The following is a 14,907-nucleotide window of genomic DNA, read 5'->3' on the forward strand; positions in this document are numbered from 1 at the left end:
AAACTATAACATGGCCACTGACTCATTCTGTGTGCCACAGTTGATTGCGAAGGTCTGTGCTCAGGCACCATGCTGGTTCTCAACATTCCGGGTTCTGCATAATATTGGATGAGGTAATGGCGGTATTTCTTTCTAGAGTTCCGGTATCAAAAATGTGTTTTTACCAGATTTTTATGATGCACCCACTTGTATTTGATAAGCAAAATTTTCCACGGAGGCTGCTGTATATCTGCACTATCTGAAACGAGCCTTTTTAAACTGTTGGGTTGCCTTTAAAGGTTTTGTGGCCTGTTGTAATTTCCTGATAAATTGTCTTTCCTTATAATGAGTTTTTCTCTATTCATTTGTTAATGAGTCAAAGTTCAGCAGACAGCACAGATGGCAGGCACGAGTTGCAACAACTATATTAGCCGTTGAACGTTTGCACAAATATTTCATTAACTTACCTTTGTATGCCCTCTTTCTGGATTCATGCAGTAATTGAGGCGAACAAGACAAGTAATTCACTGCCATATATTTTTACAAGACTCATTCATACAGTCAACACTAAGAAAGACAATGCTCCAGACACCTCTTCAATACAAGTACCCAAATGTCTCCTCACTATATTATTATATACAGAAATGGCCAACAAGCATGCGTGGCACCCATGACAAGTATGTACATGTTTTTGTGTACAGCTTCTAGGAAGCTACGTAATGTTGTGCCAGAAAAACAAACAAAAAACAGAATTGTAAAGCAAACAACTGGAGAATAAAGAAGACATCAGTGATTAGACAACTTAGCTTTAGCGTTTGGCCATCACAGAGCACTGCCACGTTGCTGACCTAAGATTCTGCGAAACCAAGTTTGTCACCATGTGAAACTACTATACAATAGGGCTCCTTTATATACTCAGTGATGATGCAAGTAATGAATCCTTCCATTATTTTTAAAAGATATATGGGCAATGCCTCACAATAGCCAAAGCAATCAACGTATGAGAAGGTGGCTGGACACGATACTGAATCCAGATATGGGGGGTTTCTGCAATGTTTGGCAAGTCCCTGTGCCACTTGAAAGTTGGAAGTTGCAGCTAAATCGGTCATACATTATCTTGCCGCAGATCATCAGCAAAGCTTTCATCATTCAGCTTACGTTAGAACATACATTCTCCACTGCAATTTCTCTGGTGTGTGCTGAACTTGTACAAAAAATACAAACCTGCTTGAGAATACAGCCGACTTCTGTTAATTCGACACTGACGGGACCGACGAAATTGATCTAATTATATGGTGGGTCGAATTAGACATAGAAAGAAACACAAAAACACACCACTGATCCATTTGCCAGTACTTGCCCCATTCTAACATACCCCCGAATCAAATGGGCGACCACCTTCTATTTGTCCAAAGTAGAAAACTAACGTAGAAATGGCGTTAAAGCTCCTAAATAAAACAAATTAACACGCACCCGATTTTTTAGCAAGGATAGTATATGTTGCACAATGGCGGCTGGTTTCCTAAAGTCAGCTTCGCCGCAATACACGTGTGTTAAGCGGTAAAGCATACAAACGCCGTGAAGGCGGTTTAGGATTCGTATCCGATTGCACCAAGCATGCAATTTTCGGCTCATTTATCATTGGTAAATACTGTCATGGGACATTGTGAGCTACGGTTATTGCTTGAAAATATTCCTACGGCAGGCTGAAAACGTCCATTTTCGACGGGAGATGATGCGTGTCCAGCGCATTCACTGTCCCTTAAGCTCCACAGAGACGGACGCTGTCACTGAAGGGGTTGCTATTGGGGTCACTATAGGGGACAGGCACGTGCGGGCTGATTGGCCGAGTTCGAATTATCCGGCGAAGGCCAATTATAGGATCGAAATAACGCAAGCTTGGGCCCATAGAAATGCATGGGCAACGGCCGGGGCCTCTGGCCAGGATCGAAGATTAACCAATGAATCGAAATAACCAGAGTCGAATTAACGGGAGTCTACTGTATCGCCAATACAACTGCAGCACACAATACACAGAACGTACAGGCCCTTTGTTGGCAGCCAGCAACAGCATGGAGTGATAACAGTTGTTTTATGAAGATTACAGTACAGTTAAACGTGCTTATAACGAATTCCTGGATATAACGAAGTCTTTCTATTCCCCGCCGTTACTCCATAGAAGCACATGTATTTGAGACCTCTACGTAACGAAGTGGCAGTGGGAGACCCCCTCGATATAAAGAATTTTCCCCTCCGACAACCTAGAGATTTCGCCCCAAATTTTGTCATTTTTTGCGCGAGCAGCTACCGGAAGCACCTTCTCTGCCGCGATGGAATGCGAAGCAAGCGCACGTGTGCGTGCGTGCGTGAGGTGGGCCTGCATCCCTCGACCCGGCGATCTTGCTGCCACGGGCGTGACCTTTCCCCCTCCCTTCATTCAAACCTGATCCTGCCGCTTGCTGCAGCTGGCCTAGCCCACTAAGCCGGCCCTCTCTCCTTTTCCACTTGATGTTGCCGACGCGCTGGTACACGCTGTGACACATCACACTAGATGAGCGCGGACACGCGCTGTGAAACGCTGGCGGCGTGTGGAAGTGCCGCTGGAGAAGCGAGCGAAGTGACCTTCGTGCTGTTGTCTATCGCTTCAACGCAAACTGAGCACCGAGAACAAACAGCACACACAAAGCAACGAGCCGCCGACGCACCTACCCTGCTAGACTCTGCCCCAACGCAGATCACTTTCAAGATATGGCCTTCACGACCGCGCGCCGCCGCGCAGTACGCTGTTGATGCCAGAGTACAGTACAACGCCGCCCCGCTATCCCTCCCCCCTCGCTTCCTCGCCGGTGCCTCGAGCGCAACGGAAGAAGGCGCGCTTCCTCCCTGCTTTTCTTGGGCGCGCGAGATCGCGGTCGTCGGCTCCCCTCGCCCGTTTTCACTCGGACATACAGCATACGGCGCGCGGCGACTGCGTTATCGCCCTTGGACATTATACGGAATAACTATAAGCCAAAACCACTTTTAGGGCCACAACGTATCATAGACACCATCTTTATATAGCAAATACGGATCTCAAGGGCCATTCTTTTGCTGGCGGAAACCGAAAATATGTCATAGTTGTCACCCCCGGCACTTTGGGCGGCCAATGCCATCGTCAAGCCACCAAGCCGAGCGACATGAAAAGTAAAAATGGCCGCTCGGGCCGGCGCGGGGTGGCAGTTTGCAACGTATGATGCGGGAACGGTCCCGCAGTTGCGACGCAAGAGCGGGGTTACCAATGCATTGGGTTCTATGGGAGCTGTGCCGGGACCGGCCGAAAACGACGTAACAGCCGGGAAAACGCAGCCCCCGGGAATGTAACAACGGGGTTCTACTGTAACACTATAGGACGCTACGACGCCATCGTGACGCTCGCTCTTCGTTTCCGATGCCTCGTGCTTGTGCGAAACGACACGCGTCCACGCATCCAGTACCTGGTGTGACATTCCAAGGATGAGTGCTTCCACGAAAACGGAAAACAGGTGCGCGTTACAATTGAGGGCGCGTTAGAAACGAGTAAATACAGTAAGCGTTTCTTTTTCGAATTTTCGTGCCGAACCTGCATAAACGAAATCCTGTTTATAACGAAGTTTTTCGGGAATTTGTTACTTTTGTTATATCCAGGTTTAACTGTATATCTATTGCTAGCTGGCTTTCCAGTACCATATATTTAAAATGTGGCGGGTGCAGACTAAAGTTACTTCCCAGACCTCTATGGGACAATATACTTGCACCGGTAGCTTTGGCTTTATACACCTATGCTGCATTTGCACTTGGCAAACATAACTGTGCCTGCAATAGAATGCAGCTGTATTCGTATCGGCCACACAACCGCTATTTATATGTACAGAAATGCCTCAAGTGCTGCATCTTGTATTAGACAGATTTACTGAAGTAGCCTTCTCTGCTAAAGACTGTACAAAGAGTGCAGCTGAACAGTTAAGTATGTAGGCTTCACCGAATGTCAGCATTCCTTAAAATTCAACAGCTTTAGGCCCTGTCGGCACAAAATGTAGATAGAACGGTAGTCACGCTGTAACAAAATGGTAACATTGTGCAACCTTCTAGCTATCTGTGATGTGTTCTCGGAAAGTTGCTTAACGAACCTCAAAACAAGTTGGGAGCTACAATCAGTGCACTCTAACTTGCAGCAAAGGAAAATGGCTGTCATTGTAAGCACCTCTCGAGCAACACTGAGGGACGGTGACAGTACCCTGTCGCTTCGCGCAAGTCGCTTGCACACTTGTGGGTTTGAGCTAATCAAAGCAACTGGCCATCGCACACTGGTGTCGCCTTCAGGTGCAGAGTGCGCGGAGCTTGTTAAGGTGCGCACCACCACTTCTGATGCGGAAGAGCTGTCCAAGCTCTGGAGGGAACAGCAGTGTGACGGTGAAACCGGTGGACTATGCGGATGAAGGATGCCATGCAAGTGCTCAGTTGAAAAGTTTTGCATAGGCCTTGCGCTCCTTTGCCTTGTAGGCTTGCATTTCGCCCTTGACAGCTGCAATCTCCGAAAGTATTGCTGTGAAAAAAAAATTTCCACAGTCAGTGCACAGCAACTGTGCGGAGAAAAGAAAATTCAGTTTCGGTGATGCATACAGGGCTCGTACAGGTCTAGGAGACAAAATTTCAGGGACATTAAGCACTTTCAAGGCCCCGTCAAAGCTTTTTCAAGGGTGCACAGATTTAACAATTTTTTACTACAACTATTCTAAAACACTATAGTTATACTTATCTAAACGAAGTTGGTAAAAACGGCACTTTACTTCGTCATATTGAAATTTCGTTACATTGACAGTGGATCTTTTACGCTTAAATAAGTACAGATGCTGACATATCTTTGTTGCAAAGAAGCGGCCATAAATCTTTTTGCATCATTGCACAATCTGAAAAACGAATTTCACCAAATTTCACAAAAAAATTATTTTGATGAATTTGAGAGTGCGCGACCAAAGATATGGTTTCATGCTGTGTCAATATCTTTACATAGACGCTATGAAACAAAGCCTGTGAAGCACTCACGTCTGCTCCGCCACTGTGGCTGATAGCGTCACCCGCAGTGGGATGACGCTATCAGCTATTTGGCTTGGCCAATTTTTGCATCCGCCGCAGATTACCTCCAACATAAGTGCGAGGGCTGCGCGAAGAAAAACATGCTAGCCATCACACCCGCTTTTGTGCCGTGCACCCAATGTGGCATGATTCCTCCACATTGCCTGCCTCATGCACCTTTCTCCCATCTCCCTTCCACTCCTCCGAAACATGAGTCCAACAGCGCTGACGGGGGAGGGGTGGAAGTAGGCAGGAGAGAAGCGCAAGAAGGTGTGACTGCGACAAAAGTGCGCCGTGCAGGGCATGCAGATCAAAGGCGTGTGTATGCCATTCAGGCGGGTGCGATGGCTCACATTCTTTTTCTTCCTTTTTATTTTACTGTGCCATTGTTTCTAAAATGGGAAGATTGCTGGATCCATGCTGATCCGCCATAAAAAGCAGGTCACGAAATTGATCTTCGTCTGTTTTAACTCCAGAAATTCAAGGGTTTCCAAGGGGAAAAAAAAAAAAAAAGAACTTCAGGACTTTCAAAGGCCTTGAAAACATAGCGTTTAATTTCAAGGGTTTCTAGGACCTGTATGCACCCTGTGCATACTTACTTACACACGGTTAAAGGATGCACCACGCTCATTTGTTTGGAAATGATCAGAGAAAGTAAGCTGGCAGCCAAATATCCTTAAAGAGTACTTAAAGAAGTACTGATACCGTAATACCTCATTGATATAATCCTATTTTGTATGATTGCACGGCACCAATGATCCCAAAAGAGGGCACAAAAAATGACCCAACACAGTTTTGCTTCATTTTCACTGGTTAATACGTTCACGGAAAACATGGTCTCTTTTGCGCCAAACTGCGATCATATGATACATTTTCCAACCGCTACATCCTATGTGAACACGAAAAGGTGCGTGGCACGCAAGATCGAGAGGGGCAAGTGCCCGCCACCTGTGGCACGTGAAAATGGTGGCATGCACTCGGTTCCCTCTTCTGGTACCAGCAAATCTCTTCGCGGGTTGTCCCATGTCGCATTCACAGCTGTGAGATAAGCATCTTTACCTATCTGTTTCATGGTCCATGTTACATATTGCCGTTGGAAGCATACTGCATGCTTTTAATAGGCGATAACCCAAACGTGCCACCGTTCTCCGCTGCAGGTGGTGCGAAGCAAGCATCATGTTTTGCTCTGGCAGCATCGTATATTTTTCCGTCACTCACTACCTCAATATTGTTTTCGTTTCCCGTCGCCATCTCAAAACACTACACAATAGGAAAACGACAGCATGTGTCTCAGGCCTCACCAACTTGACACGTGTCGGCATCTCGTGCTGCATTGATTCCTGCCGATTTCGGCAGGAATTCGCCTAAAATGTCCCGTCACAATACCCCGCGAGAAGAAGCTGCTGACCCCGGCCGAATTCGAGGAGCACAAACATAAGCTTGCCACAGCCGCAAAAATGACAATGCCCGTCTCGGGCTGCTCGAGCCCCACAAGCTCCGCGCAACACTTCACATTACGAAGCTGTCAAATACAGTTGAATATGCCAAATTTTTTAGTGACTTTGGATCGCACGATTTTCCAGTTAGTACGCTTCTTCTTGTGGTTTTTCTCAAAAGGTATGAATGAGGTTCTACTGTATATCACTTTGGACTTGTCATTTCTTAGTGTTGCGTGACGATCCAAACATTCTAAACCTTATAAATAATTCAGGCAAGCATCAGAGTGCACTCGATGATTTACTACAATAATAGTTCCTATTAACCGCTTTTAATTTTAGTACCCAGAAGTTGTACCCAGTACTCTGATTCATCACGATGCCATGTCATGGCAAGTCGCGCTGTTTCAAGGCATAACTGGGGAGGTTAGCGACAAGAAGAAGGTAAAGCACTGGTGTCACACTTTACCTTATCTAATCTAACATGTCCCTCTCTAGGCCTTTAAGCAGTGCGTCTAGACATGATGTTTCCCCCAACTAGCCTTTGTCGCAGCATTTCTCAGAACGCCATGATACATTGACTTGAGCAGTTCCTGCAATTGCCGTGGCTGCCACATGCGAGCGCTGCCAGAGGAAAATGCACGCAGCACTCTTGCTTACTTTTTTTATAAGCAATGTCATCACATTCGCTCTGTGTCATGATGTCAGAATAATGTCGATAATGCCATGTCCGGCATTTCAAGAGCAAGATTAGTATATCATTTAAATACCTTGTGTTTCCCAACTTTCGTAACTGCCGAGTGCCATCCTTTTATATGCGAGACATGTGCGATAGGGTTTCTACAGGCTGTGTTCAGTTAAGAACGTCGGTGCATGCCCGCCGACCCCTTTTAATTTTTCCGAAAAAAAAATATGTTGTGCTGGATGAGTCCCCAAGACCACCGAACTATTGTTAATGTTGTGAAAAAAATTTTGCATTCGCCAAAAAAATTTCAGAAGATTCCACTGAGCCGGAACCACTTTTTGTGAATTGTGCGAAAATGGGATTTCGACGTGATCCCAGAAAAAAAGGTCTATTGTAGCTGTGGGTCTGAAAAATTTTCCTGGTATAATATGAACAATATGCATTGACAAAATGTTAGCTTACAGTGTTGGTGCTGTCATTTTAAGAAAAAAAAAAAAAAGATCGCAAATATGGCACATTGTTCAATAACGCTCAAAGTTTAGATTTTTTTTACTTCGTGTGTATAACAGTCACAATTTTCAAATTTTCCCAGAGCGTTGCCTCATATTAGGTTAACAAGTGTGCTAAATACAATTGCCAAGAGTGACGTCAAACGGAAACCAAAAATGCAATAATTTGAAAATAAAATAAAAAATGAATGCCCATCTTCGATTTTTTTAAAACTCTCCAGAATTAAAGCCAAGCGTGTGTCTTAACTCAATCTGTAAAAACATGTTGCATTATTTTTTTGAGGTCGGAGTTATAAAGCGACAAATGTGGCTAAATTGACGTAACACCCTAACCCCGGAAATGAGCGAGCATGTAGCAATAGTTGCCAGGTTCATTATTTTTAGGCCGTAAATACGTTTCGTTGTGGTCAGGAAATGAATTTAAAGGAACAAAAAGAAAACGAAGAGATAGTTCTGAAGAGCAAATTTATACGTATTCACTGAAGCCGTCATGGTTTCTGTGCTGCTGGTGAGGCAACCTTGCGGTTTCGGTTACACGTGCATCGTGGAGCGTCTTGTGTAAGGAGTCAGCGGCACCCGGAGTGACTGTCGTGGGGAGCAGCAGCCATACGGATACCATCACAAGGGTTCACAACACTTCTCACACTAATTAGTGCCATAATGGGTGAAGTTTTATTTTTTATGCTGGTATCACTGAGCATATAATTTGTTCTTCTGGCCAAAGTTTCCTGTTTCTATACACAAGGCGTGGAAGTGATTCACCAAAGTTTTTCTCTGATACCCTGATTTCGCACTGAACATTTTTATTTCGTACAGAAATCATTTTTGCTGGAGAAGCACTGCTGAGAAATACTTCTGCTTGATACGTTTTTATTATGCAGTGGTGATGAGCTGCACATTTTGCCGACTTAGTTGAAAAGCAGCTTTTATTCCTGCACTTTCTTCTTTGGAGATTCGGCTGCTCTTGCAACAAGCAATTCGTGGCACTGCGGATTGATGCGCGTTCAGTGAGACAAGTGCCAAGGCTGAATTCCAGGCACGGGTCGGATGCACAGCCAGTTCTTTGTCTTCATTTATCTGAACACTTTCAAGTCAGCACTCAGAAGGTGAATCAACGTCACATTCTGTAGTTTTGTGTGCAGAATGTCTACCATATTGTTCACACATTTAATAACTGTGGAGGTTGTATAGTTGTTGCGTGGTGCTTTACGACGCCTCCAATTTTATCGCAAGCATTCTTGCCATGCCCCTCTGCGGAAAATAGCCATCTCACCGAGACGTACTTGGTCTTCGTAAGTTAGTCAAGCTGGTATCTGTTCTTGAAATGGCTCAGCGCATCGTCGCTATTGTACGTCACATGTACTAACGACCAAAAAAGTTTACAGACCAAGGGATCTGACAAAAATCTGAATATCTCCGCAGCCTGGTGTTGCAATTTCCAGCCTCTATTGGTATTTGCGAACAACATTGTGATGTAAGGTTTTACTGGCTACTTTTAAAGGCTGCTCAGATATTTAGCCTTTTCTGAGATTCCATGGTCCTTAAACTTTTTTGGTCGATAGTACATGTAAAGGAGCAACGTCCTCGAGCCACTCATGCACCTTTGTGACAGCATAGCATGCGTGGGCAGAATCGTGGCTAGTGTAATCGTTGATAAGAGCACAAATGCGTGTTCCTTTTCTAGCTGTGATGATGCATGTGAATATGGAGACTTGGGTTTTTGCCAATGATATGATTGAACTTCTCCCGGCAGGACGACGGTCCAGTTTTCAGTGAAGTCAAAATGGAGCAGGACGCAACCTTTCTCGAGGGATTGTTTTGCTTCACTTATGGCTTTGCCCTGAACGCACCGAATGTACTTGTGCGGCACCCATTTTTACAGCGACAGCTGTATATGGCAAGGTGAAATGAAAAACCGTTCGTCCCATGTTTCGCTAAACGTCTCCACTGGCTGTGCCAACAGTTACGTTGTTCTCTACGTCGCACCCAAGCACGCGTGCCATTGGCAGTGCCGTTAGTGATGTCGTTCTCTGCGTCGTACCTGCTCTGCCCGCAATGCCGGCTCCTTGGCTCACCGTTGTTGCATGCGTTCGATATCTCGAGTTAGCTTGGCGACATGGTTAGCAGCATCCGCCCACCATTGGCACTTGCGTTCCACTTCGCGATTTCAACGTGGACGTTTCGTCGCAGCCGAAGCCCAAAGTGCCACTCGAGAAACTTCCGCCGAAAACGGGCGTTGGCCCCGGCGAACGCATTCCCGCCATTGCCACGTTGACGCTGCTCTGCCCGCAACGCCGCTTCCTTGGCTCGCCATTGTCGCATGCGTTCGATATCTCGAGTTAGCTCGGCGTCGTGGTTAGCAGCATCCGCCTGCCATTGGTGCTTGCGTTCCACTAGAAACACAAACATGCAACCAATAATTGAGAAACGCTTCAATACAGTGTCGGGATTAACCCACTGCTAAACACCGGGGTCGCACGTTTCAGCTTCGCTGGTTAACCATCTGTACGGAGTGCTTGGGCGGTGTTTCTTTTTAAGCACTCTAGAAGGTGTTTCACAAAAGCGTCAGGACTCACCTCTTTCTTGATCAAGTCTCCTTTCTCCCAGGTTGCGAACAGAATTCTCTCTTCTTCAGGGACTCCTAGGGCAGGCGCCATAATAATAACAACACTGTGAGGACGGTGGGTTACACAGAATCAGATCACCAAGATCTTCGACGCTCTTTGTCTGACCAGTGGCCATTTCTAAGGCATGGCATTCACAGAGTACGTGCTGATGCAAACTTCGTGACACGATGTGTACACCACCCATTTCGGTCTCAGAGAGGTGAATTTCATGAGTCCGATGCCTATGTCAGGGTGAGCTGCTTTGAACAGACAAAATGTTTCACGAATGAACCTGGTCATTAGCCGTTTTGAAACATACTTTTTGTGTCCTTTTCAAATGATTGCAATTACATCCTTCTTTCCTGGGCTTTGTTGGGAGCAGTTGAGCTCATCTTCAGTGTAGTAGTTCACTGCAGTTTGGATGTCCTCTGGGCTCAGCCTCGTTCTGGTGTACAGATCCGGACATGACCACAACCCAAGGATGTTTCTGTATTTCCTGGATTTCTGGATGAGGTGCAGAGTTGCGGATGGAATCACCTCTTCAATCTGTTGGTGGGAAAGATTCACTGGGAGCAGTGTCAAGAGGCGGCAACGTTCATGGTATGAATTGCAGGAATCGAACGTGTCCTTAAGGTTGCATATCCACTCGTGACATGTGTTGCAGGTTTTAACCAAAGCACCAGTTTCCTTTGTAGCTTCATACACTGCAGTAAGGCCAGCAGAAATTGTCCTGGAGACGGCGCCCTCAATCTCCGCCTTCTTGCGCCTGGCCTAGGACTCAAGACAATGTCGTTTCACTTTTGCCGGCATCCTCAGAGGTGATATGTCTGTTGAGTGAACGAATAAGTTTAGCTCCTCAACAGTGGTTTGCTCAGGAACAAAATTTTGTCAGACTCGGACGCATCTGGAGACTCTACGGCGATCTGTTTGAAGCGGCTGAAGCAGTTCTGACACAAAACATTGTTTTCTTGGATGGAGAGAGCTTCTTATGGCATACATTTCATTAATAAGGTGATATCCAAATTTTTCACACTCGGAAAGTTCCACTTATAGGTAATCTTCCTCTTATGCCTCTTCAGATAATCAGCGTAAAACGCTCGCTTGAGCTGTATAAGACGCGCATGTATACTAACATAGGTTCTGGAGTAGAGGACTGCCGGGTAGTTGATGGCAAACGGACGCGAAAGCCGACGTTCTGGTGTGATTTTCACCTTTCTGAAACATATGGAGCTGTCTTTTTGTTTTTTTTCTTTCCTAGTGCGTGCACCAGCGCGATAGGGACCGGTGGGGCTGCAAAATCGCCGCTTGTACCGCCGCCACGCACCGTCTGCATTATCAGATTACTGCTATGCCATGGGCAGCGATAAAAATCCGATAGCAGACTCTCTCCTGCCTCCTCTATGTGGCGTATGTGGGCTCGAATGCACGCAACATGTTAAATGCAGGCCCCGCGAAGTGTGCAACTGAGCAATGCAGCATGCTGAGTTACCGGGGCCCATGTTGAAGTTTTTATGATTTGCGTGAGAAAACATAGCAATAATTTCTTCTTTAAAACCATCTCTTTGTATCTTTTTTTGCTCCTGTAAATTTGTCATTTCCTGACCACAACGAAACGTATTTACGGCCTAAAAATAATGAACCGGCAACTATAGCTACATGCTTGCTCATTTCCGGGGTTACGGTGTTACGTCAATTTGGTCACATTTCTCGCTTTATAACTCCGACCTCAAAAAAATAATGCAACATGTTTTTACAGATTGAGTTAAGACACACGCTTGGCTTTAATTCTGGAGAGTTTAAAAAAATCGAAGATGGGCATTCCTTTTTTTATTTTATTTTCAAATTATTGCATTTTTAGAGATATGCCCACACTTAGGCATTTTTGGTTACCGTTTGACGTCACTCTTGGCAATTGTATTTAGCACACTTGTTAACCTAATATGTGGCAACACTCTGGGAAAATTTGGAAATTCTGACTGCTCTACATATGGAGCAAAAAAATCTAAGCATTGAGCATCATTGAACAATGTGCCGTATATGCGAATTTTTTTTTTTCTCAGAATGACAGCACCAACACCGTAAGCTAACATTTTGTCAATGCACAGTGTTCATATTATGCCAGGAACATTTTTCAGAACCACAGCTACAATAGTTTTTTTGGAATCTAATCGAAATCCCATTTTCGCACAATTCACAAAAAGCGGTTCCGGCTCAGTGGAATCTTCTGAAATTTTTTTGGTGAATCCAAAAATTTTTTCACAACACGTTTGTTGGAAATGGTTTGTTGGACCTGGGGACTTGGCCAGCAAACCATATTTTTTTCGGCAAAATTAAAAGGGGTCGGCATACATGCACCGATGTTTTTAACTGAACACAGCCTACATACAACATCAAAAATATGTGAATAGTCCTTTTATATCCCATAAACAATGTCTTGGACAACCAAGCTTTACCTAACTATACATTTATCACCAGTGAAAACATGTCAAACCATCTCAGAACTGAATACAACCTTAAAATCATACGTGGACTATGCCACAAAGTTCAGTGCATCAGATACCTTGCAAGAACGTTGCAACTTTCTAGTCTAATCAACCAACAGCAGCTCTGTGAAAAATGATATGCACTTTCTTATCCTGAGGCCTTTGCCTGAAACTTCACTGTCTTTTCAAAAATAGCACTGAAAACATTAGAGGAAGAGACTTGTAAGATACTGACATGGAACGGACCTAAAGTGTCGTCAGACACAGTGGCATAAGACGTGGGCTCCCACTACTCTTTTACGAAACCTTGCTAGCAAGTGCTACCTACCTTTATTGTTGGGGGAGAGTGAGAGTGCTTGTTGTAGGTTTGCCTGCAAAACAACCAAGCAACACCGTTAATTAGCAATGTTCCTTACTACTACAAGGAGTCTCGAAATTCCTTATTTTGTACGATTTCCCCCTACGAAATACTAGAAAAACATAGCTTAACACATGGGTTCGCAAAGTGTGTTCCGCAGGCCCCTGCTCGGGGTTCCGTGAGCCACTGATAAATTTTCCATGGTCCCGCGCTCGCCAAGAGGCTAAAACGGCGAAAACGAGGTGCGCTTGATCCACAGAACATCCGTTACTCATGCCCGAGTGTCAAAAAGCACATCACAGCGTGTAACGGCAACGCGCGAACTGCGCAATAAATTCGCAAGCAGTTTGTAGCCACCCAACCTCCGAAAACGGGCAGCGCGCCTAAGCTTTTGCACTTAAATGTCGGAGGCCTTAATTTACCAACATGCGCATTTCTCCTGTCTGTAGATAGCGTAGGTGCTGATTGCGTGCGCACTGACATATACTTTGGAGGAATAAAAAAAAAAAAAAAATGCTGAAAAAAAATGTGCGGAGCATCGCAAATACGCGCCGCAGAAGAGCAAGAACGCCGCTAGCGTCCAACCGAAACGAAGCGGCGCAGTCCGCATCGCCATGGTCCTCAGCGGCAATCATGCGCAGCACGTGATTGACAGTAACGCCGGAGCGCTTTGTGCCTAATTGTGCCCTTAAAGACTTTATTCTTGCATTTATCGCCGCGCGTAACACCGCGTTGGCGGCATGCCGCGTGCCTTCATAAGTGTGTAGTTGCAATCCATGATCGCGTTGATAACCACCGCAGTTTCGTCCGTAGCGGTTGCGGCAAACAGTAGTTTCGTTTTCCCTCGGTGTGCGCGTCGGCTGCGTGCCATGGCTGCGTGCCTTCGCAACTGCGTAGTCGCCAACCATGGTAGCGTCGATAGCGACCGCGGTTTCGTCCGCACTTCTTGCAGCGAACGGTAGTTTCGTTTTGACTTGGTGCGTGCGTTGGCCGCCTGCCTTCTGAACCGCAAGGTCGATGTCCATGATCGCATCGATAGCGGTTGCGGTTTCGTGCGCAGCGGTTGCGGCAAGCAGTAGTTTTGCTTTGACTCAGTGCAAAGCTCTCGAAGATTAAGAGCACCGGCTACATCGCGATGGACGGACAATTTATTGGCAAGCAGCTGACTGTCAAAAAAATAATTGGGATGTACGCGCGCGAGGGCTTCGCCGCTGCTAGCGCTAATCAGTCATGAGATGACGAGAATTTCAGCTTTCGCACTGGTCTTGTGTTAAATATAAACAGGATTTGCTGATTCATTGAGTAAACAAAAGCGTGTAAACGTAGTTAAGCATTTGTTTATTGTTTTCTTGATACCCTAGATAATTCGACATTCGGTTAATTAGGACATTTTAATTCGGTTAATTCGGGAGGGGGGGGGGGGGAGGTTCCTTGGCACTTCATGGAGCTTAGCAGGGTTCCCTGGACCGAACATGCTTGAGAACCCCTGGCTGAACAGGTTGTTGAATGAGAAGCAGGGCTGGTTATTTATAATGTTCCATTTAATTTTCTATTGTGTCATGCCAAATGGCTGATCCCAGTGTTAACAGCATCATAGCGTTGCATGAATCATGTTCAAGCCAATAATCACGGGCAGAAAGGATGCAAAAGAAAATTTATTGTTAGAAAATATGGCCCTGAAATGCTTGCCTGCCTTCTTTTCACTGTTCTTTCCCTCTGTGTACCCTGCAAGCTTTTGCAATGATTTCAATAACCCCCAT

The 14,907-nt window shown here is 45.5% G+C and overlaps 1 protein-coding gene across 2 annotated transcripts in view; it reads right to left on the reverse strand.

Moving 5' to 3' along the window:
• Positions 1–14,907, reverse strand: part of LOC119449746 (peptidyl-prolyl cis-trans isomerase 7-like) — a 403,577-nt gene that overhangs the window by 364,759 nt on the left and 23,911 nt on the right. Inside the window, exons 10-11 of one of the 2 annotated variants that reach the window (XM_037712995.2) lie at positions 13,118–13,160; positions 500–4,540 (exon numbers count right to left, since the gene is read on the reverse strand). The exons of the other annotated variant lie outside the window; for it this stretch is intronic. Of the exons in view, the coding sequence (XP_037568923.1) occupies positions 4,452–4,540; positions 13,118–13,160 (132 nt within the window). The 3' untranslated portion in view covers positions 500–4,451. Of the gene's footprint in view, positions 1–499; positions 4,541–13,117; positions 13,161–14,907 lie in introns of those variants that run through there. 2 annotated transcript variants of the gene reach the window in all.

Source organism: Dermacentor silvarum, chromosome 4, assembly GCF_013339745.2.
Source record: "Dermacentor silvarum isolate Dsil-2018 chromosome 4, BIME_Dsil_1.4, whole genome shotgun sequence".
NCBI lineage: Eukaryota > Metazoa > Arthropoda > Arachnida > Ixodida > Ixodidae > Dermacentor > Dermacentor silvarum.